The sequence below is a fragment of the Beta vulgaris genome, chromosome 8 (genome assembly GCF_026745355.1).
Source record: "Beta vulgaris subsp. vulgaris cultivar EL10 chromosome 8, EL10.2, whole genome shotgun sequence".
Classification (NCBI taxonomy): Eukaryota; Viridiplantae; Streptophyta; class Magnoliopsida; order Caryophyllales; family Amaranthaceae; genus Beta; species Beta vulgaris.
This window is the reverse complement of record NC_079209.1, coordinates 47,101,096-47,124,664: the sequence shown is the minus strand read 5'-3', so window position 1 is coordinate 47,124,664 and position 23,569 is coordinate 47,101,096. Positions and strand designations below refer to the sequence as shown.

The following is a 23,569-nucleotide window of genomic DNA, read 5'->3' as shown; positions in this document are numbered from 1 at the left end:
TTCTGTGGCTTTTCGAGATGAGCCTTTGACTACTGTGCAGTGTCGATTGTGGCTTATGAATAGAACAGGGGAAGTGTATTAAATGCAAGGTATGTGGTGTTTATTTCTGGGTAATGGTTTATTAGGTTTAGGGTGTTGAGAGAGGATAAAGCCTCTAAATCCACAGCCTCCTGGAATTTGCTGTGCTTTTTATGGAAGAACATGGAGCTGTGGAAATTCTATTCTCCTTTGCAGGAGGACGGGTACCACATGGTTACAGTTTGCTACATGATAGAGTTTTCATGCCACTGATATCATTTTAGGTATGAATGTTCAGAAGAAGGGAGAGGTCAAGGAAACAGGAATCCTGAAACCATGTCTACAGGAATGTTTTGGTGACCGGTTGTCTATATGCATCCCCTTTTTTACCCAAATTGTTTCACTGGTTGGGTGTTCTCCAAGGTTGTACACTTGTATTATGTGTACATATGTTGCAGGGATATTGTGGTCAACTTGAGATTGATTGATGTTAGAGATTAATGATTTTTGAAGGTTCTTTGCAGAAAGGTAGGTAATGATCCAGCAAGGTCACAAAATTTAGAGCTAAATTGAAGCACAAATATGCTGGTTGCTTGAATTATTCTCTTCTCTCAAGGACACTGCAATGGTAAGGTATGGCTTTACCTTGGGCATCAATTCCATGCTAATTCCAATCATGTCCATTTATTATAAGCTCTTATGTTTTTTATTTGTTAATAACAATTCGGCAATTTATGTTATCTTTTTTTTTGCAATTTACTTGTTCATCTGTCATGGTTTCTGCCTTTTGTTTATCATAAAGTACATTGCCTTTTTCTCTACTGAAGCTATAGCAATGCCGCACCTATTAATAGATCCATGAGTAGACCATGAAATATGCCCATAATATGGCATCTTTGTCGTGTCCTATGAGCTGTTGGTGCGCTCATCCACCTGGCACCATCAGATTAACAATAATGTAACATTATGTTTAACTAATATATAATCTGGAAATCACCTTTTTTTTTTTTACTGAACAAGTAATAGTAGATTGCAATGAGAAGGTTCTAATACTCTTAAGAAAAATACATACCTTTTTTGGGCATTGTTATTGGATTGGAGTATCATCTCTTTTCATCATTGTCTGTTTGTGCCTGATCGTGTACTCGTGCTTTTGGAGCTATTCACAATTCTTTATCAATTTATTTAGTGCTGTATTAGTGAACTGAATTGCGTTCCCGTATTGGCTCGCGTACCCCGGAGATTGGGATTGCTAACGACCCGCGTTTGGAAACGAACAAACTGAAACGCCATTCGCGGGGGGTAGGAGCGAACTGTGAAACACTGGTCTCAAGTGCTCCTGTTCAAACGCTGGTTTAGTGTTTTGAAATATCTCATGAAACATTGTTCTACTGATGCTGCCAGAAATATTATGTGGCATCAAAAATAGTTAAAGTTAGCCTTTGTCACCTTACCAAATCATTACATGGTCTTCTGGAAAAAAAAGAACACTATTTTGAGTCTTGTATATCATAGTATGGTACCTACTTTAGCTTCTTGTCTTTTATTCTCCGTTCCCTCCAGCTGTGAGTTTCTTTTGGGAAGGGGGGGGGGGGGGAGAGGGGTTAATGTAATAGTGTTTGGTTAATCATTGTTGTTTTCGTATTTATTGCTACTTTTCAGTTATATTTCTCGTATCTACCAAATTGTAGATACTTGCATGACGCATTTAATGTGTGGGATCTATTGGTATTGCACAGATCCTACTACATAAAACCTACCTGAACATATTGAAATCTAATACCTGCCAAAATCAACCGACTCAAACAGTGTTACCGAGTTTTGATAAATCACCCAAATTATACCACTTGCATGTAAACAAATTCACTTTTTTGGATCATAGTACGTGGTGTGAATAAGCTAACACTGTACTCAAAGATTGACTGTATGCTGTGCAGTCTTTTTTCTTTTCGATGTATTTACCATGGTCTCGTTGATTCTTGCCGGGCAGCTTACCATGGTCTTCATCCTTAGTGTCAAGTTTCCATTATTAAGTTCTTATTAGTTATAAGTATACTTTTGCTGCAGAGTTCATAAACAACTTTTTCAGTTTATTGAGAATTTTGTTACTTGGAGAGATCCAAGATTTTTAAATAGGAATACTTCATTTCCAAGGTTTGCCACAACCTAAGAAAGATGATAGGAGGAGTTATCTGCGATGAAGAGATGTTATGTCTTGAAGAAATGGATAACTAGTTAGATTAGCTTTTAGTGACCTAAATGGAGGCTACTGAAATTGTGAAAAGTGGGTAGGATTATTGTGTAACTGAATTTTTTCTTATTTGGAAAAAGGCAACTTCAAAATATCTAGATCTCACTTCCAGCTATGCAGTTAAAGAGTGTACTGCTCACAAGTGACAACACAGTAGACAAATTGTGATTTCGGACGGCGTGAACTTCTCTTAGTGTTGGTCCTGTTAGTTGATGATTTGTCTCCCATGCCCTTATATCCCAAAATGAATGTATTCACATTAGTTGACTTTGGCTGCTATAAAGTGTATACCCTTCATGGCGAATCATGGTATTTACCTTAGGAGATATATCAATGAACTCCGTAAATTATTGGTTTAAACGTTCCAATAATGAGTAGCGGTTAAATTATAGATTCCTTTTGAATGGGAAATTAGAGTATGGATTTTGGCCTTTTGGGTTTTCGAAATATGAGAGTCCTAACTCCTATGTTTTGGCTTTCTCATTGTGTTGTCTTCAGATTTCAGTATGTGTGGACGAACAGTTGACACTGTTTTCATTGCGCAGTATCTTAAAATGTCCAACCATCCCAGGATTGTGCAGGAAATGTATAAATCAGTGTGGAGGCTTCCTTTCAACAAAATCTCAATCATACTTCAGAAGTATAATGTCACAAAATAATCAAGAGTATTTGTCATTATAATTTGTCTGCATATAGTGGCTTATTTTTACTATTTTTGCTGGTACATGCCAGGCCAGGACTGGGCTTACCTATCTCAGAGCTTAAACCAGCCCATCAGGCCCACCCCGTCCGCTCTCCAAAGCCAGCTAATGCTGGCATGAGGAATTGACCCCCAGACCTATTGTCTGGAAGGTGGGGTAGAGAGCCGCTGCTCTCCCAGCTCATCCTCGCATATAGTGGCTTAATGGTTCATTGGAACTTGGTCCTGATCATTTAACGTGTTGGGAATAGTTCATTATGGTAATATAAGTTGAATGGCAGAATTCTCATGCCTTTTGATCTTTTTCTTTTTTTCGTTCTTTTTCTCCGTTGGATGAAGGCTCTATTTTTTCCGTGAATAGTGTTTCTTTTCTTAATATTCCATGAAGAAGTGGTGCTTGTTTCAGCTTGGCCAATATTAATGCCCCAATTATGAGTTAGAGTGCCGAAGTAGGTTACTGAACTTGTATTATATTGAAGCTGTGAAAACTTGCTCCTTTAGCTCAGAGCCCCAGAGGTTCAGACCATTCTCTGCTGGATGTTTTAGTAGAAAAGTAATCTGAGTTTTCTTTTCTGTTTTTTCCTTTCCTTTTTTGCTGATGTTTTTTCTGAATTGTTCCAGCAGAACAAGTTCTTGCACAGGGGATATTGTTACTCATGTAAGCCGTAAGGCCACTGTGCAAGACTCTTCCACTAAAGGACTTCCTTTTCATTGGGAAGAAAAAACAATGGGAGCGAGATATGCTGTGGAGGAAATTCAATGATGAAAAGTAGAAAGAATGGGTCATTGAAGTGACATATGTGAGCCGGGGTTCACATCATCCGAAGCTTCCGCACACCTTCAAGGTGAAAGGTCTTCAAACAGGAGGTTAGTGAAAAGTAGGTTCAAGAAATTCTTGTTTCTTAGTAGTTTGTTTGATGCATTGTTTTTGGACATTAGCCATGAATATGACTGCAACTTCCTCTCGCTTGCCTTCCCGATCAAAGAAGAAAATTTTGATAATTGGAAAAGCACAGTACCTTTAAAATTGTAGGGCCTATATTGTGGAATTGCAGAAAAGAAGTTTAGCAAGGGCCCATTGTTGTGCTGGAAAGGTGTCTACATAGTGTTAATAGTTTCCATGCTTTGTTTTTCCTTGTTATGTTATACTTTGGGGCTGAAATAATCATTAACTTTTGCCTTTCTGAAGCCTTTGGTGTCCTACTTTATTGCCAGAACTTCATTTGATTACTACTGATTACCGCCATTAGGTTTATTCCAGCTTTCTTAATGGAATGAACTTTATTCATTGACTTTACCCCGAATTCGAATTGTGCTGCCCTGTGATCATGGCAGAACTTTAAAGTTTGTTGTTGAATGTTATGCAGTGAAGAAAATTCTGGTTAGAACATAAACTACCCAGAATAGTCTTTTCTTTCTAACTTTTTCGTTTTTATGACCAGAGAGTTGCATAGTACATTGGCATTATTCAATTCAGCTACTAATCATCATTGACCTTTCTGGTGGGATGGCAATTCTGTGGATATACTTGTTGCTTTCTATTATTGCATGCTTCTTAGTGGAAGACATATTCCCTGGTTTACTGTAATTGTTGCAACTTGCAAATGTATTGTTGTATAAAACCAGAGCATTACATCAGCATGCTCTTGAACTAATAACATTCTGCCTAGAGCTGGCAAAATTTGTCCCAATGCATACCTAACCGAGAATAATGGATTAGGGCTGAGTTTTTCTAGCCCTTGTAATTAATTGGTTAAATACTTATATGGGTTACATGGTTGGATAGGCTGGTTTAACTTTTTTTGAACTAGTTTTACAAATGAAACTGGTTTGGGTTAAGGTATTAACCTTATTATTGACAGAATTACGAATTTAAGCCGATCTCACTATTTGCTAACCTCGAATTTTCCTCGTGTATTGTTTTATTGGATTATGTAGAACGGGTAAACAAGTTATGTTGGGTTCTCATGTTTGTGCCATAATATATGAACTGGAAGTTCTTTCAAACTTGAATGAGCAAGTTAACTGAAAGTACTTGGCTCCAAATTATAATTCTTGTCTCATTGATTAAATGCAGGGGTGATCAAGTCTAGATTGGCTTAAAAAGAAAAAGGCGGGTTTGTGTACATTTATCAATTATCCGGCCTGATTTCTGTGTCGTGCCTATCGTGGCCGTGTTATTTTAGGACCAGAAATCTATTTTGTAGCCTTAAAGCCTGAAGAAAGCCCGACTAACCTTACTTGACTTTCTCGGGTTTGGGCACAAAATTTCGGGCCTGAAAATCCTGGCCTTTGATTACGACTCTATTTTTAAGAAAAATTGATAATGTCATATTTATTTTTATATTTATAGAAACTTTTGAATTAGGATTTTTTAACAAGAATAATACAAACTTTTGCCCGTTCTCTGGCAATAATACAAACTTTTGATTATTTTTTAATAATACAAACTTTTGATCAAAATTCCTCCAGTAAGGCAATACCGATTTTTAACTTGTTGTGGGAGGTAACAAACGGATGTGGTTCAGGTGGGTGGGGGGTTGGGGGATGAGGGAGAAAGAAGAAAGATCATTTTGTAATTTTTTTTGACTTTTTTTACCGGTTACAAGTCAACTTGACCTACTGGAAGAATTTTGATGTAAAGTTTGTATTATTAAAAAATAATCAAAAGTTTGTATTATTGTGAGAAAATGGGCAAAAGTTTGTATTATTGTAGTTAAAAAATCCTTTGAATTATGCGCTCTGTTTTTTTTTTGTATATATGGTTATGTTGACTTTTAAACAAATTTAGCACAACTTAGATGATTAATATATATATATGCTTATCAATTAGTAAAAAAAAAAAAAATATAAAGTTGATGTTATGAAAATATACATTGAGTTAAATATGATAATATTTTAATGATAATATATTTTTATATATTTTCTTTATTTCTAAATCATGTAACAATAACACTTGTATAGTTACCATTATTTATCAATCAACCATCTTCTATGTTTTCTCACATATGTGTGAGAAAAAATATTGTTGAATGTGGTCTTATTTGATTCGTCTTGACGCATACTTTCACAATATTGATTTTTTCTAATTTTTTACTTATATATAATTAAAGATATTAAAGAATAAAGGTAGTGAATTGAATAGCGTTATGTTGAATGTATTTAAGAATGGATAAAGTATATATTCGTAGAAAAATAAGGTCAAAGTGTAGAATAATAAAATGAAAACGGAGAAAGTATATGTCGGTAATGGTACATCAACATATTAATTATAATTATTGGAAGAATATTGGGAACGAATGGCGGTGTAGCATATGTTTTTCTAACTAACAATCTTGGTAATATTTTCTTTGGTGTTTGTAGTTATATGTAACTATGAAAATAAGATTTGATTCCAAATTTTAGGCGCAATTTCCCAATTAAAAGAGGGTCCGGTTGAGATTTGGCTAGAGGTGGAATTAAGCAGGTAAGGAGGGTTTAGATAGACAATAGGTCATTAACTTGATTAACAAAATTAGCCTTGCATGGAATTTGTCAAATTTGATTTGAAAACGATGTTTTGTGGACGATATCAGAGGTTTTACAACAAATACTAATTATAACAATTATTGATTGTGAGGCATATAAAAAGACTTTGAATCTTTGCCAGTTTTGAAAGATTCGGTGCTTATATTATGAAATCAAGAGAGCAATCCCAATACCAATCACACATAGTCATTCGTTGAAGAAGTTTGACAGCTTTGTGGGGGATGCAGTTGTGGTGTGGAGAAAATTTATGTTTCTCTAAAATCTTAACTGATAGCAGGACATTTCAAGGATAATGATCAAAGCCAACATGGCAAATTGGTAATATGACAGAGCAATAAAGGGATGAAGCCTGGACAAAAGGTACCGACCAAAGAGTGTCATACTGCCGGAGGCTTGGAAAAACTTTGTCTACTTAGGGTCCGTTTGTATTAGATAATATTATATGTAAAGGGATAATATTATATTGTAAAGGGTAGAATGATACTTTACTAGTCATAGGTCTGTATTGTAAACATTATATATATATTGAATGTCAGGTTAACCTACAACAGGTTAACACAATTATTTCCCACACTTGTACATGGTATCACAGCTTAGGTTTTTCTAAATTTTTTTTTCTCCTCTCCAAAATAATTTTTTTTTTCCTTGATCTTTCCTGATGGAATTTTCGGCCACCTCTTCCGCTTCAATGGTCGCCTCCACCCAGCCACCGCCGGCATCAACCTCCAGTCCCCCGTTGCCTTCGCTAGCGGTGACCAGCGCTTAGAGATGACAATGGGTAGGAACTGGACAGAGTCCTCTAGGATCCAGATCCAGATCCGTTTTTAGGCAAGGATCCATATCCTACCCGGATCCACTGGGTAATAAAAATGAGGATCCAAATCCAGATCCGTATGGATCCTATGGATCCGGGTCCTAAATGGATCTAAAACGGATCCTTGCCTATTGTCTTCAAACTAACCTAATTTTCACAATAGTTAAAGATTTTAAATGATAAAGTTATCTAATATCAACCAAAAAATACATTTAATTTTTGAAAAATAACCATTGCAACTACTTATAAGTATTCAATTATCAAACTGTAGATTAGTTATCAACCCAATTTTCGAAATTAATTATCCCGTAAATTCGCACAAACATCACACATTAATTAAAATAATAATTCGAAATTCAAGCGAAAATCTGTTTTTACATGTACAATTAATATTAGTTAAAGTATTGGGTCAGACCGTCTGACCCAATATTCTCGTTAGACGACATGGCCCTCAACTCAAATTAAGGCTTCGGCGCCACCTCTTCAGCTTCACCTTCTTTTTCTCTCTCCTCCGCTACTACTTCTTCTTCTTCAACTCCGAATTTATTCGGATCTTCTTCTACTGCTCCTTCCTTATTTTTGATCAACCAAACAACTTTGTTCATTTACCAGAAAATGACATTACAAATACATATAAAAGATAATTCATGGTTGTGTGGGCTCTCACAAATCAGAACAAAGAGAATTCAAACCATCGTATATAGAATACTATAATCCAACTAAAAGTTTGTTCTTTGATTACACATTTGCCTTCTACATTCAATTGTAAAATTCAACAAGATGTACTATATCAGCAGCCAAGATAAAGATCAGTTGGCTTTATCTGGTACAAATTTACAGGGAGGGAAGCAGAAAATTGCCACTAGTGTCGGATTACTGCCCTATCCGAGGCTAGGGCAAACGTAGATCTGTCGGAGATAACAAGTCTTGCTTAAAGCTTGATGCAGATTGAAAATTTCACCTTGACCTCCACTAAAAGACCGCCTTTCTAAGACGCAAGCAGTTAACTCAAATTAAGGCTTCTTTCAGTTGAGAAATCTCCTTCAACTACTTCAGAAATGCTTGGGTATGAATGACATGGCCCTGAACTCGAGGTTAGTGTTTTGTTTTCTTTTCAGTTGGACTTTGTTTTCTTTCAGTTGGACTTTGTTTTCTTTCAGTTGGACTTTGTTTTCTTTCAGTTGGACTTTGTGTTTCTTTCAGTTGGACTTTGTGTTTCTTTTAGTTGAACTTTGTTTTGTTTCAGTTGGACTTTGTTTTTTTTTCAGTTGGACTACCTGAAAAAAAATGAAGACTACCTGAAAAAGAATGAAGACTACCTGAAAAAAAAATGAAGACTACCTGAAAAAGAATAAAGACCAACTGAAACCCAAAGTAAGTCTAACTGAAGTACAAAAACCAACTGAAAAAAAAGAAGACTAACTGAAAACAAAATGAAGACTACCTGAAAAAAATGAACACTACCTGAAAAAAAATTAAGACTAACTGAAAAAAAATTGGAACCACCTGAAAGTCGTCCGACCAAAGATTATGGTCGGACGAGTCCGACACAATACGTTCTCTTAATATTATAATATTATTAAAATATAATATTAAATTATAATAATATTATAAAAATGGGTAAACGGATCTGGATAATAATTTAGGACCCGGTCCAGATCCGTTTTTATCAAGGAGGATCCAGACCTACCCGGATCCATAGGGTCCAAAATTTGAGGATCCAGATCCATCAAAAATGGATCTGGATCCACGGATCCGGGTAGGATCCATTACCCACTGCCATCTCTACCAGCGCTGCCACGCAGCCCTTCGGCCTTCTCTTCCCGCCGCAGACCCAACCATACGCTGGCTCATACTTCTCGACACCGTGGCCTACCTCCAGCCACGTCACGACCACTGGTCACATCACGTCGGCTGCCGCCACCTCGCTGCACAGCCACGCCTCACCGGTTTCCTCCACGCAAGTGACCCCCCGGTATCCTCCTGGTTTTCCGGCAACCGTGCTGACGACGCCCACCGCCACCGCTCAACCGGCTGGCTTTTTCTCCATGCCGACGAACCACCACGGCATGTCCTACAAGTACAACGCCCACTCGGCGTCTCCCTTCACCCTTCCGAAGTTATCGGCCCCAAATTTGACGAATCTGGTAACCATTAAATTATCTTCTCCTAAGGATTATCTTTTATGGAAAACGAAAATAACTTGCCTACTACTTTCTCATCAATTACTTGGCATTGTTGATGGTACTGCTATTATTCCTCCTGCTAATGTACTTGATGAATCTGATAATACTATTTCTAATGTTCACTTTTATGAATATCTTCGTATTGATTAGCAAGTAAAATCATGGATTTTTGCTACTTTATCTCGTGATGTATTTGTGGATGTTCATGATTTGCACACCTCTGTTGATATTTGGAATATATTACATTCTAGATTTATGCATGCTAGTATGGCTCGTTCTATGGAGTTAAAGGGACGTTTAACTCGTATTAAAAAGAAGGATTCCCAAACTATGGATGGTTATTTAAGGGAGATAAAGGTTATTGCTGATTCTCTTGCTGCTGTATAGTGCCCTGTGTCAAATCAGGATTTAGTTCAGTGTACCCTTTTTGGTCTGGATCGTGATTCTGAATATGATCACATTGTTACTACTTTGTTACATTATTCGTTTCCTATAAGTTTTGATGATCTAAGGCCTAAGTTGCTCCTACATGAACAAAGATTGAAAAATTCACGGGATGGATCTGATTCCTCCTCTCATCACGCATTACTTGCTGTTCAATCTACTGGTTCTGGATTAAGTTCCTCCACAAAGTCTAACTCTGACGGGAGGAATCGGGGAAGAAATAATAGGAATCGTGGGGGTAATAATAATCGTGGTGGTAACAATAATCAGAATGCTCGAGGTAATACTGGTGGGAATGGAGGAAATAATAATAATCGTGGCTCTGGAACTAACAACAACAACAACAATGGTAATTGGGGACGTTCAAATGGTATGAGTAAATATTCTAACTTGTCATCCTATAGTATGCCTTGCCTAGATTATATTACTAATAATTTGTCGTCTGTAGGGAGTAATTCATCAAGTAACAATGTAACCTCTACCCATACTTCCGATACATGTGGTTTATGTTGGTTTCCAGGTCACCAAGCTACCTATTGTCCTCAACGTTTCAATTCCAGCTTTGTTCCCTCTTCCTCTGAAAGTGTCACTCGAGCCTTAGTTGCACTGTCTGTTGGTGGTGAAGCTAATGATTCAGTCTGGTACCCGGATTCGGGAGCTGCATCTCACATGACTCCTCAGGATGGTACGTTTTCTACTAAAACTCTTTATATGGGTCTAGTTCTGTTGTAGTTGGTAATGGTACCTTACTCCCTATTAAAAGTACTAGAAATTTAACTTTAAAAACTACAAGTCGTCCCCTCCAGTTATCATCTGTCTGTCATGTTCCTAACTTAAAACATAATTTATTATCAGTTAACAAGTTGTGTCATGAAAATGATTGTGTTGTGAGTTTTGATAAAAATTCTGTTTATGCTATGGATAAGATAACGGGGGAGCTTCTGCTTCAGGGAACCAGTAAGCAAGGTGTCTACCCTCTTCAGCCCAGCATTGTCCCTCCCGAGCCTTCAGTTCCTGCTTTCCTAGCCATTAAGGATTCGGGTGATGTTTGGCATGCTCGTCTGGGTCATACATCTTCTAGCATTTTAGGAACTTTATGTTCAAATAAATATATCACATATACCTCTAAGTTTCATGATGATTGTGTTGGATGTAAGCTAGGAAAAATTCATCGTTTATCTTTTGATTCAGTTGAACATATTTCTACATATCCATTATATATAAAATTCACAGTGATCTTTGGCAATCTCCTATTTTGTCAAATCAATTATTTCGTTACTATGTTGTGTTTGTTGATGATTTTTCGCGCTATTCCTAGATTTATCCTTTACGTCGAAAATCGGAAGCATATTCTGAATTCCTTATGTTTCAAAAGATGGTTGAAAACCTTTTTAATTGCAAAATTAAAATATTTCAAAGTGATGGAGGAAGAGAATTTGACAATTCTCCTCTTCTTCAACATTTTTCCGGCAATGGTATTATTTTTCCAAAAACTTGTCCCCATACTCCAGCTCAAAACGGTGTTGCAGAATGCAAACATCGTCATATCATTGAAATGGCTCGTGCTATGATTATTCATTCTGACTTTATCCTGCGGAATTTTGGATTGATGCATCATATACTGCCACTTACACTATCAATCGATTATCCAGCTCGGTTTTAGGGGGTGTTTCTCTTTTTGAAAAATTATTTCATTGTCCCCCTTCCTATCAGTTTTTGAAAACCTTTGGATGTGAATGCTTTCCTTTATTTCTGAACTCTAAAAATCACAAATTGCAACCTAAATCTAAAACCTCTGTTTTTATTGGATATGCATTGGAATATAAAGGGTATCGATGTTTTGATCCTACTACCAAGAAAGTATACACTAGTCGTCATGTTCTTTTTCATGAACATAAATTCCCGTATCGTGCTTTAGTTGGCTAGCTCTGAGTCACCCGTGCCTTACACTTCACCCTTGGTCCTTACCTTTGACTGGAATTTGACCAATGTTGTTCATGTGTCTCCTGCGTCGTCTGGCTCGCCCAGCCCTGTGCCTCACTCCCCTCCCCTCGCATCGTCGGCTCGAGCTTCGCCCTTGCCTCTCGTGGCCTCGAACACGAGTGCTGCTGGCTGGCACGCCGGCTCAACATCACCTCATGCTGCCAGGCCAGCGTCCTCGAGTCTCCTCGCCCCCACGCCCATGCTGCGTGCTGCTGCTTGGCCTCCCTCGCCTTCATCGCTGAGTGTTGCTGCCCACGCCAGCTCACCCTTGGCTTCTAACTCGCCAACGCTGGCTAGTCCCGTCTCCCCACCTCCCTCGCCACATATTGCTGTGTCCTCCACTTCCTTGCCTCCTTCTACGTCTATCTCTGTTGCTAACAAACATCCCATAATTACTCGTCTTAAAGATGGTGTGTCTACGCCTCTTGTCTTAATGAACTTAAAAACTGAACTTGTAGAGTCTGAACCTACTAATTTTAAACAAGCTTCTAAAGACCCACGTTGGCGTCAAGCTATGTTAGATGAATATAATGCTTTGATTAATAATGACACATGGGAGTTGGTACCTCGCAGCTATGATAAGAATTTACTTGGTTGCAAGTGGGTTTATCAGATTAAATATCATTCTGATGGTTCTGTGGAGCGGTTCAAAGCCAGACTTGTTGTCTTTGGAAATCATCAGCTGGAAGGTATTGATTACTTTGAAACCTTTAGTCCTGTTGTTAAACCTACTACTGTTCACTTGGTTCTTACTATTGATGCTTCTCTTAAATGGTCTATTCGTCAGTTAGATGTCAAAAATGTGTTTCTTCATGGTTTTCTTAATGAAGAGGTTTATATGCGTCAACCTCCGGGTTTTATTCATCCATCTAAACCTACTCACATTGGTCGTCTTCGTAAGTCCATTTATGGTTTGAAACAAGCTCCTCGAGCTTGGTTCTCTAAGTTTAGCAATTTTCTCTTATCTATTGGTTTCAAGTGCAGCAGTTGTGACACTTCTATCTCTATTATATAAGCCAAGGGAGGAGGTGTGGTGTCCTCTTTTGAAGTGACTAAAATACCCTTAATGATCTAATTAATGGAATGAAAAAAATTACAAAAGCAAATCATTTAAAAATTCTCATTCCAACTTGCCATTTAAAACAAGTTTAAAATGGTATATGCATCAAATACTTCAATCAATAATTAAATGGACAAAATATTTATACCTTATAAAAAAAGATGGCATACATAAGGTGCACATGAAAAGTCTGAACATTCACTACCTTTAATACTCTTTAATTCAGTTAAACCAACTCATTTTTTTGTTCATTCTGTTCAATATTCATTCACAAAAAATTAATGTTAACAATCACTCACAATCTTTTTATTTTTTTTACATTAGCGAATTAATATATCTAAATTCATCTAACTGTTGAATTTTTCACATTTAAGTTTAATCATAAATAAAGTACGAATGAAGTATCTAATAGAATAACAAATTTTGAAATTAACGCACGCATCGCGTGCATATGAAGGCTAGTGTTCACTCTGAAATATCGTGGTCATCTCATTATTCTGCTATTATATGTTGATGACATTGTCCTTACTGGTAGTAGTCCTCCTCTTGTTGCCAAGTTCATTTCTGTTCTTTCTTCTCAATTTGCTATGAAGGATTTAGGGTATCTTCATTACTTCTTAGGTGTGCAGGTTGTGCGTACTCCCTCTGGTTCACTAGTGGAAAAAAGCAGTAGGGCTGCGCTGAAAATGGTATGTAGGGCTGCGCTTTTAGAGGGCAGCCCTTCATTATTCAAGTAGGGCTGCGCTAGAAAAGCGCAGCCCTTCAAGACGAAGGGCTGCGCTTTTTTCAAAAAGGCGCAGCCCTTCATGATAGGAAGGGCTGCGCCTTTTTGAAAAAAGCGCAGCCCTTCTTAATAGAAGGGCTGCGCCTCCTTCACAAGCGCAGCCCTTCTTGCTAGAAGGGCTGCGCTAGTTTAAACTAGCGCAGCCCTTCTTACTTGAAGGGCTGCGCTATTTTAAACTAGCGCAGCCCTTCACTATAATTTTTTTTTTTTTTTATTTTGCTTGCACACAGCCTGCACATACCAGCAGCACAGCCTGCACCCACACACCAGCCCCACCCCCACCCATAACCTCTCTTGGACAAGAAAAAAATGCAAATTGCAATACGATAATATATGACAAGTGGAGAAAGGTAATAATTAACTTCAAATATATTAAAAATGTAAAAAGTGTACATATATAGGTGATAGAAACTAGCTAGTACATTATTGTTGGAGCGAAAATCTCATCCTATGCAATCAATCGGTAATGTAGGACGCCAACTTATCCCGAACTTCGTCAATTTCTTCTTTGGTGAAGTTCCTCAAACGTGGTTTGGAACTAGCATAAACCTTGCAAAATAACCAAGGAATAAACATATACAAAAAGTCAATCATTTTACCGTAGTTAGTACTTCTAAAAATGACATATATCTTCCCGAAATGGAATCAAAATCAAATGCAAGCCTAAAAGTCTACACACTAGTTATAATATATCTCATATAATCATGTTCAAAGAGAATTTGAGGTTAAATCACTTCATAACTACATTTTGGGAGCGAAAAGGCCAAATTAGGCCAAAATAGGCCGGAAATGGCCTTTTTCGTTCCCGAAATGCAACCAACAAGAAATTAAAGCCTAAAAGTCTACACACTAGTTATAATATATCTCATATAATCATGTTCAAAGAGAATTTGGGGTTAAATCACTTCATAAATACATTTTGGGAGCGAAAATGCCAAAATAGGCCGGAAATGGCCTTTTCGTTCCCAAAATCCAACCAACAAGAAATTAAAGCCTAAGAATCGATATACTAGTTATAATATGCCTCATATAATCATGTTCAAAGAGAATTTGAGGTTAAATCATTTCATAAATACATTTTGGGAGCGAAAATGCCAAAATAGGCCAAAATTGGCCGGAAATGGCCTTTTCGTTCCCAAAATGCAACCAACAAGAAATTAATGCCTAAGAATCTATATACTAGTTATAATATGCCTCATATAATCATGTTCAAAGAGAATTTGAGGTTAAATCACTTCATAAATACATTTTCGGAGCGAAAATGCCAAAATAGGCCGAAATAGGCCGGAAATGGCCTTTTCGTTCCCGAAATGCAACCAACAAGAAATTAAATCCTAAGAATCTACATACTAGTTATAATATGCCTCATATAATCATGTTCAAAGAGAATTTGAGGTTAAATCACTTCATAACTACATTTTGGGAGCGAAAAGGCCAAAATAGCCCAAAATAGGCCGGAATTGGCCTTTTCGTTCCGAAATGCAACCAACAACAAATTAAAGCCTAAGAATCTACATACTAGTTATAATATGCCTCATATAATCATGTTCAAAGAGAATTTGAGGTTAAATCACTTCATAACTACATTTTGGGAGCGAAAAGGCCAAAATAGCCCAAAATAGGCCGGAATTGGCCTTTTCGTTCCCGAAATGCAACCAACAACAAATTAAAGCCTAAGAATCTACATACTAGTTATAATATGACTCATATAATCATGTTCAAAGAGAATTTGAGGTTAAATGACATCATAACTACATTTTGGGAGCGAAAAGGCTAAAATAGGCCGGAAATACAAGAAACAACAATTGGAAACCTAAAAGTTACATACCTTTCGAAGATCAACAACATCTTTGCAATAGTTGACGATATCAAGCATGAACCTCATGACGTAATACCCACACGCAAGTCCACCTTCTTGTACCGGACACTAAAATTCACCAAAGATGCAATAAATGACATGTTATATGTGTATTATGTGTTTGTATAAAAGGATGCAAAAAATATTACATGTTACCTCGACTAAATACCAAACAGGAGCTTTTCCTTGTCGAAGTCCAGATGAAGTAATCTTCTTCATCACACTACATCAATACACATTATTATAAGATTAGATGTACATTTAATATTTAATAAGCTAATAAGTGTGCATATATAGTTTCAATTAGGCTACCTATTTAACAATGATTTGACTAGTAAGGACCGTATTGTTTCTTTACGCAAAGAATCAAAGTGGTAGACTTCGTTACTTGACACACATATTGCAATGAGTGTCCAATGGTTCCTACAGCAATAAAAATAATGTTATGTTATCGTAGAACAACTAATAGGTCAATTTAATTAATTAAAAAGTCAGTTTACGAAGCATACGATTCAATGTAAGGAAGAAGAACGATCTTATATCCAAGACGAGAACATGCGTTCAAAGAATCCTTGAGATATACTTTAACCTCTTTTTCGTTTTGTACGCAACTGTCATCTCGTACAAAGCTTGGACATAACCAACCAAAGATTGGCTGACTAGATCGCCTCACATCATTGTATAATAGCCTGAGAATTCATATTGATAAAAATAAAACTTACTTATTATGGAAGTTATTATTAGTTGGATTGAATACTACTTAATTAATAAAGTATTACCTCATGAATGTTTGTATCATGGAAACATTCAACTCTTCCCCAAGTAAGAATTCTTTAATATCATCCTTACAAATGTAGGTCGATGTATCCTCATCAATGTAGTGGAATTGGTGGTGCGACAACTTAATCTCAATCATTGCTCCATCGGCTGCATCACTAATGCACTCATGTAGCCAGAAGCACGGTTTAGTAAGGCGTTGCACCACCTCCATATCCGTAATGAGTGGATACTTTGCTGAAGAATTCGTTCCCACTTGGGCACGTCGGCCTCCCTGAGGTGAAGCTACCTTCTTTCCCTTCCTGTCGGCCTTCCCCGAACCCTAGTAATTAGTTAAATTAAAAGATATTACTGACAATCATATATAGGAACTATAAAAGAAAACTATGTATATATATAACTTATGTTAGAGATTGTACCTGATATGCTAACCGCACCAATGCACGCGGCCATAGAATATAACTGCCAATGGAATCAGACAATAACTGTAGACCAACTGCTGCATTCGGCAGCGGAAGAGGAAATGCTTCGAAACCGGTCACAATGTCTTCAACGCTGACCACATAGTGAATATCAGCTACTGGCTGGTTGTGCAATAGTGGCCGGTCCCTAGGGGCTGTACAGATCCATAAGCCACGATAATGAATCTACCATGACCATCTCCTTGATTACATAGCTCACATGGTGTCTCTTCCTTTAAAAAAAAACTCTATTCAAGGTTAGTCTATGAAACAACATATTTAAGAACAATAGTTGTTGTGATATTAAACAATTACCGTTAACTCCGGTTGTGGACGAGGCTGCGTAGGAACAGGCTGCGTAGGAACAGGCTGCATAGGAACATTGCCCTGCGTGAAAGCACCAAAAGTCGGTAAGCCCATCTGCGCCAAAATGGCGTTAAATTCTGAGTCATCTCCGCTCTGAGCTCCTCCCGAAGTTCGGCTTTCATAGCCTCCACATCTATGGAAGGTGATGAATTGACACTGGAGGTAGTGGATCTGGACGTAGAGGTGTATTGATCACCATACACCTTTCTCACCCCGAGGCGGACACCTCCTACGCCCCTCACACGTCCATACTGGTCCCGTCCTAGAGTCTCGTGTAAGGCATCAACTTGTCCTCTAGGAGTGAACTCACCAGCTGCCTCCTTTTCCTTCAAGCCAATCTGCATAAATGATGAGAGAAATACTCGTGAGCGCAGAAGTTATATTATTATGTAAACCTTATCAATAACTTATAATATGTACTTACAATGGCATTAGCTATCTGTTTTGTTCCGGGATCAGGTATGATTCTCTGTCCCTTTGCATCAACCCCATGCATGGAACACCACCAATCGAGCACTCTATCTGGTTGCCGCTGTGCAGCTGTCGTCGTAGAGCTAGTGCCCGATTGCGTCGTGGTCGACGCAAGCGTGGGGTAATGGTCATACATCCACGATTCTCTCGCCTGACCATACGAATGAGCACCCAGATGGTGGTAGTGCTTCCTAGATTTTGCATTCGCGCTATTTTGCTCACGAATTGCCTGAAACCACAAATATAAACAAAGGTTAGATATGGTGTTATATAATATTGGATCTGAAGTAATAAATCTTAGCTAGTAAAAAATTCTTACAACAACTTCTGGGGTAGTTTTTTTTGTGCAACAAATGCATGCCACTGCTCAGCTGTGATATGCCTCCATATCTGATATGGAAGCTTGGAGGGATCCTCGAATGATGTGTCACGTGAAGCCTCAGAAGAAGGTGTTGCTTCCCCGTCGTAGATTTTCTTCTTCTTTGTTCCCCCGACTTTTCTCCGCTTCGTGATCCACCCCGACACTAGCTTGGCCTTGAAGTCTCGGAACCTTTGGGCAACTGCGGATAGAAACAAATTCTTCTTCGCTTCATCGTTTGGAATATGGAATTGATTCTACAAAGAACGCATATCACAAATTACTCAATATTACATAGTATATTTAACCAAAGTGTTAAAATTCTAAATAAGTATACGCGAATCTTACCATAGTATCTTCCCAAATCATCTTCTTCAAAGACTCGGGGACCTCTTTCCATGAGTGGAGAATGGAGAGCTTATGCATGCAAATCCCAATTTGCATGGCATACTTTTGACGCCATTTTCCACAAGGTTGCCCCAAGTGATCGTACTCCAAAGTCATTAGGGTGGGTTTCCCTAGTGACTTTGTAGGTCCCCTTCCTTTCCTCTTTTTCGTCTGCAAGTTCTTACTTGCAATTGACGTTTGTTTACCTTTTTCTTCACGGCGAGCCATAACCATTTGCCGTTGTTCCTTTTTGTGATCGAAACACTCATCCTCGGTAGTGTGTTCCGCACTCGTATCCGTATGCACATCCTCCATGTCCCTGAAATGGTAAAAAAACATACGAATTAATTAAAAAAAATTTGGCAAAAAAAATGTAACTAGTATGTGGTAAGGTGGGGGTGGGGGGTGGGGGTCTGCAGGGGGGGAAGGGGGGGCGGGGGGGGGGTGGGGGGTCTGCAGGGGGAAGGGGGGCAGGGGGGTGGGGGTTGCAGGGGGGAAAGGGGGCAGGGGGGGTTGGGGGTCTCAGGGGGAAGTGGGGGCAGGGGGGTGGGGGGTCTGCAGGGGGGGAGGGGGCGGGGGGTTGGGGGGGTCTGCAGGGGGGAAGTGGGGCAGGGGGTTGGGGGGGGAAAGGTGGGGCAGGGGGTTGGGGGGTCTGCAGGGGGGGAAGGGGGGCAGGGGGTGTGGGGGGGTCTGCAGGGGGGGAAAGGGGGGGCAGGGGGTGGTTGGGGGGTCTGCAGGGGGGAATGGGGGCAGGGGGGGGTTGGGGGTCTGCAGGGGGGAAAGGGGGCAGGGGGGTGTTGGGGGTCTGCAGGGGGGAAAGGGGGGGCAGGGGGGGGTGGGGGTCTGCAAGGGGGAAGGGGCAGGGGGGTATGGGGGTCAGCAGGGGGGAAAGGGGAGCAGGGGGTGTGGGGGGGTCTGCAGGGGGAAAGGGGGGCGAGAGGGGGGGGGTGTGGGGGTTCTGCAGGGGGGGGAAAGGGGGCAGGGGGTGGGGGTCTGCAGGGGGAAGTGGGGGCAGGGGGGTGTGGGGGGTCTGCAGGGGGGGAAGTGGGGCAGGGGGTGTGGGGGTCTGCAGGGGGGAAAGGGGGGGCAGGGGGGGTTTGGGGGTGTGCAGGGGAAGTGGGGGGCAGGGGGTGTGGGGGGGATAGTGGGGAGGCGGGAGTGCGGTGGGGAGGGGGGTGTGCAGCAGGGTGGGGGAAGGGGGGGCAGCATGGTGGGGGAGGAGGGTGGGCAAGGGGGGGTGGGGGGTGGGCATGGGGGGGTGGGGGCGGGGCATGGGTAGCGAAAAGGCCAAAATAGGCCGAAATAGGCCGGAAATGGCCTTTTCGTTCCCGAAATGCAACCAACAAGAAATTAAAGCCTAAAAATCTACATACTAGTTACATTATACATCATATGATCATGTTCAAAAAGAATTTGAGGTTAAATCACTTCATAAGTACATTTTGGGAGCGAAAAGGCCAAAATAGGCCGAAATAGGCCGGAAATGGCCTTTTCGTTCCCAAATCAACCAACAAGAAATTAAAGCCTAAAAATCTACATACTAGTTACATTATACATCATATGATCATGTTCAAAAAGAATTTGAGGTTAAATCACTTCATAAGTACATTTTGGGAGCGAAAAGGCCAAAATAGGCCGAAATAGGCCGGAAATGGCCTTTTCGTTCCCAAATGCAACCAACAAGAAATTAAAGCCTAAAAATCTACATACTAGTTACATTATACATCATATATCATGTTCAAAAAGAATTTGAGGTTAAATCACTTCATAAGTACATTTTGGGAGCGAAAAGGCCAAAATAGGCCAAATAGGCCGGAAATGGCCTTTTCGTTCCCAAAATGCAACCAACAAGAAATTAAAGCCTAAAAATCTACATACTAGTTACATTATACATCATATATCATGTTCAAAAAGAATTTGAGGTTAAATCACTTCATAAGTACATTTTGGGAGCGAAAAGGCCAAAATAGGCCAAATAGGCCGGAAATGGCCTTTTCGTTCCCAAAATGCAACCAACAAGAAATTAAAGCCTAAAAATCTACATACTAGTTACATTATACATCATATCATGTTCAAAAAGAATTTGAGGTTAAATCACTTCATAAGTACATTTTGGGAGCGAAAAGGCCAAAATAGGCCAAATAGGCCGGAAATGGCCTTTTCGTTCCCAAAATGCAACCAACAAGAAATTAAAGCCTAAAAATCTACATACTAGTTACATTATACATCATATATCATGTTCAAAAAGAATTTGAGGTTAAATCACTTCATAAGTACATTTTGGGAGCGAAAAGGCCAAAATAGGCCAAAATAGGCCGGAAATGGCCTTTTCGTTCCCAAAATGAACCAACAAGAAATTAAAGCCTAAAAATCTACATACTAGTTACATTATACATCATATATCATGTTCAAAAAGAATTTGAGGTTAAATCACTTCATAAGTACATTTTGGGAGCGAAAAGGCCAAAATAGGCCAAAATAGGCCGGAAATGGCCTTTTCGTTCCCAAAATGCAACCAACAAGAAATTAAAGCCTAAAAATCTACATACTAGTTACATTATACATCATATAATCATGTTCAAAAAGAATTTGAGGTTAAATCACTTCATAAGTACATTTTGGGAGCGAAAAGGCCAAAATAGGCCAAAATAGGCCGGAAATGGCCTTTTCGTTCCCAAAATGCAACCAACAAGAAATTAAAGCCTAAAAATCTACATACTAGTTACATTATACATCATATATCATGTTCAAAAAGAATTTGAGGTTAAATCACTTCATAAGTACATTTTGGGAGCGAAAAGGCCAAAATAGGCCAAAATAGGCCGGAAATGGCCTTTTCGTTCCCAAAATGCAACCAACAAGAAATTGAAGCCTAAAAATTGGAGAAATTACACACACCTGAGTTTATGTCTCATGATTCATTGAGCTTCCGCCTTTTCTTAGGATCCTCAAGTACATGTATCCCTTCCGTGTGATCTACACGCATATAATTCTCCGACATATTTACATCATCTTCCACACGAATTTCAGGATAGGTAAAGGGGGGAGGTCCTCAAATGCATCATATTCTTCCTCATTATCAACATCACCAATACCGAGGATACTCCTTTTACCAGGTACAACAATTGACCACTTATGATCAGCAGGATCAGTTACAAAAAATACTTGCTTCACTTGTGATGCAATTACAAATGGCTCCTCAGTTTCACGTAAACGACTAAGGTCAACAAGGGTGAAACCGCAAGGATCATCGTTTCTTACACAACGGCGATTATTGTCAACCCACGTGCAACACAAGAGGCAAATATTAAATGTACAGTAGTCCAGCTCCCAGATTTCTTGTATTCGCCCATAGTAGTTGCTTTCAGCATGTACAGGCGACTTATCTTTCGAGCTTGCATATTGTGTAGACGACGCCACAAGTGAAACACCACTATTTTGTTGCGATCTTGACTTGAGATCTTGACGTTCAGTCCAAAAAGTATACCCATTAATATCATAACCCTCATAAGAGCGTACAGCTTCACGAGGACCAAATGCTAACCACTTGACTGTTTCAGGAACACTTTCATCCAAATCATTGAGTACTCGTTTATGAAACCAATCAATGAAAGTCTTGTTATGCATTTGCGTCAATGCCCTCACTCCTTTTCCAGGATTGCTAACACGTAATTCCTCCATATGTTCACTTAAATAAGGATGGACATCTGGTACGTGATGCAATACAAATAAGTGAGCTTGTTTACGCTTTTCTACGGAAGGTGTGATCAATTTTGAACCAATTGTACCCTTGCCCTCAAGTCTGCCCTCGTGTCGGGATGTCGGAAGTCCAACAGGATCAACACTAGCAAAATACTCAGCCACAAAATTACTGATCTCTTCACCCACAATCCCTTGAATTATACTACCTTCTGGTTGTGCAGGATTACGAACTTTATCTTTCAAAGTTCCCATATATCTCTCAAAAGGATAGCACCACCTCAAAAACACTGGACCACACAGCTTAATTTCTCGAACTAGATGGACAATGAGATGGACCATAATGTCAAAGAATGCAGGGGGGAAATACATCTCAAATTTGCATAGAGTTTCAACTACTCTAGTCTGCAAGGAATCGAGGTCGACGGGTCTAGGACTTTGCTGCAGATTGAATGAAAAAATGAACACAGTTCTGTAATGGTGTGCCTCACATGCTTTGGAAGTATCCCACGAATTGCAATCGGTAAGAATACTTGCATCATGACATGACAATCGTGCGATTTCATACTCGATAACTTCAACTCACCATTTAAGGTAACAAAGCGCTTCATATTCGATGAGTAGCCAGTAGGGACCTTAATGCCATACAATGACTCGCAAAAAATCCGTTTCTCTGCACGCGACATCGTGTAGCAAGCTGGTGGCAAATAATTCCTCTCAGAATCCTCCACCTTTTTACTTTTTGTGTTTCATCATCATCAACCCTTTCCTCCCCTCTTTTCTTCTTTCTTCCGTCCCTTTTCTGAGCCCACAACTCTGGTCGAATCCCCTCTTGTTCCAAGTAAAGTCGTGACGCCTTAACATCTTTTGTCTTACCCGGAATATTCATAAGTGTCGCGATAATAGCTTCACAAACATTCTTCTCTATGTGCATGACATCCAAACAATGTCTGACCTTTAGATCTTTCCAATATGGGAGTTTCCAAAAAATGGACTGTTTTTTCCATAATCCTGTAGGTCTATCAACCTCACTAGCAGGTTTACCAAAGACTGTTTCAATGCCCTTCACCTGATTATAAACTTCAGTACCAGTTAATGGTCTACGAGCAACTTCTTCTTCAACCGTCCCATCGAATGCCTTCTTCTTAAACCGATAGGGATGGTCGCGGCTGAGGAGCCTTCGTGTGCGCATATACACATGTTTGCAGCCCTTAAGGTGTGTAGATTTCATGTCATCTAAACAAATCGGGCAAGGTTGTTTTCCTTTAGTCTTATACCCAGATAAGTTCCCATAAGCTGGATAATCGTTCATAGTACAAAAAAGCATGGCACGCAGAGTGAACATCTCATTAGCATACGCATCAAATACTAACACTCCTTCGTTCCACATCTTCTGTAAATCTTCAACAAGCGGCTGAAGGTAT

The 23,569-nt window shown here is 39.4% G+C and overlaps 2 protein-coding genes and 1 long non-coding RNA gene across 4 annotated transcripts; 1 reads left to right on the top strand and 2 right to left on the bottom strand.

The window, feature by feature from the left end:
* Positions 1–1,626: 1,626 nt before the first annotated feature.
* On the top strand, positions 1,627–4,816 carry LOC125492566 (uncharacterized). Of its 2 annotated transcripts, none has more exons than XR_007269207.1 (2): positions 1,627–3,485; positions 3,594–4,816. It is a non-coding gene; the product is annotated as an uncharacterized LOC125492566 (long non-coding RNA). The 2 variants fall into 2 exon arrangements; XR_007269208.1 differs by having other exon boundaries at positions 3,591–4,816.
* Positions 4,817–14,156: 9,340 nt separating this feature from the next.
* Positions 14,157–17,301, bottom strand: LOC104884816 (uncharacterized). Its single transcript, XM_057391338.1, has 8 exons — positions 17,180–17,301; positions 16,823–17,097; positions 16,406–16,725; positions 16,136–16,315; positions 15,939–16,049; positions 15,783–15,849; positions 15,597–15,695; positions 14,157–14,317 (listed from the first exon to the last, which is right to left on the bottom strand). The coding sequence occupies exons 3-8, from the start codon at positions 16,615–16,617 to the stop codon at positions 14,225–14,227; spliced, it is 762 nt and encodes a 253-aa protein (XP_057247321.1). The 5' UTR covers positions 16,618–16,725; positions 16,823–17,097; positions 17,180–17,301; the 3' UTR covers positions 14,157–14,224.
* Positions 17,302–18,047: 746 nt separating this feature from the next.
* On the bottom strand, positions 18,048–22,523 carry LOC130589775 (uncharacterized). Its single transcript, XM_057391337.1, has 3 exons — positions 21,345–22,523; positions 18,408–18,765; positions 18,048–18,316 (listed from the first exon to the last, which is right to left on the bottom strand). The coding sequence occupies exon 1, from the start codon at positions 22,515–22,517 to the stop codon at positions 21,450–21,452; it is 1,068 nt and encodes a 355-aa protein (XP_057247320.1). The 5' UTR covers positions 22,518–22,523; the 3' UTR covers positions 18,048–18,316; positions 18,408–18,765; positions 21,345–21,449.
* Positions 22,524–23,569: the final 1,046 nt, after the last annotated feature.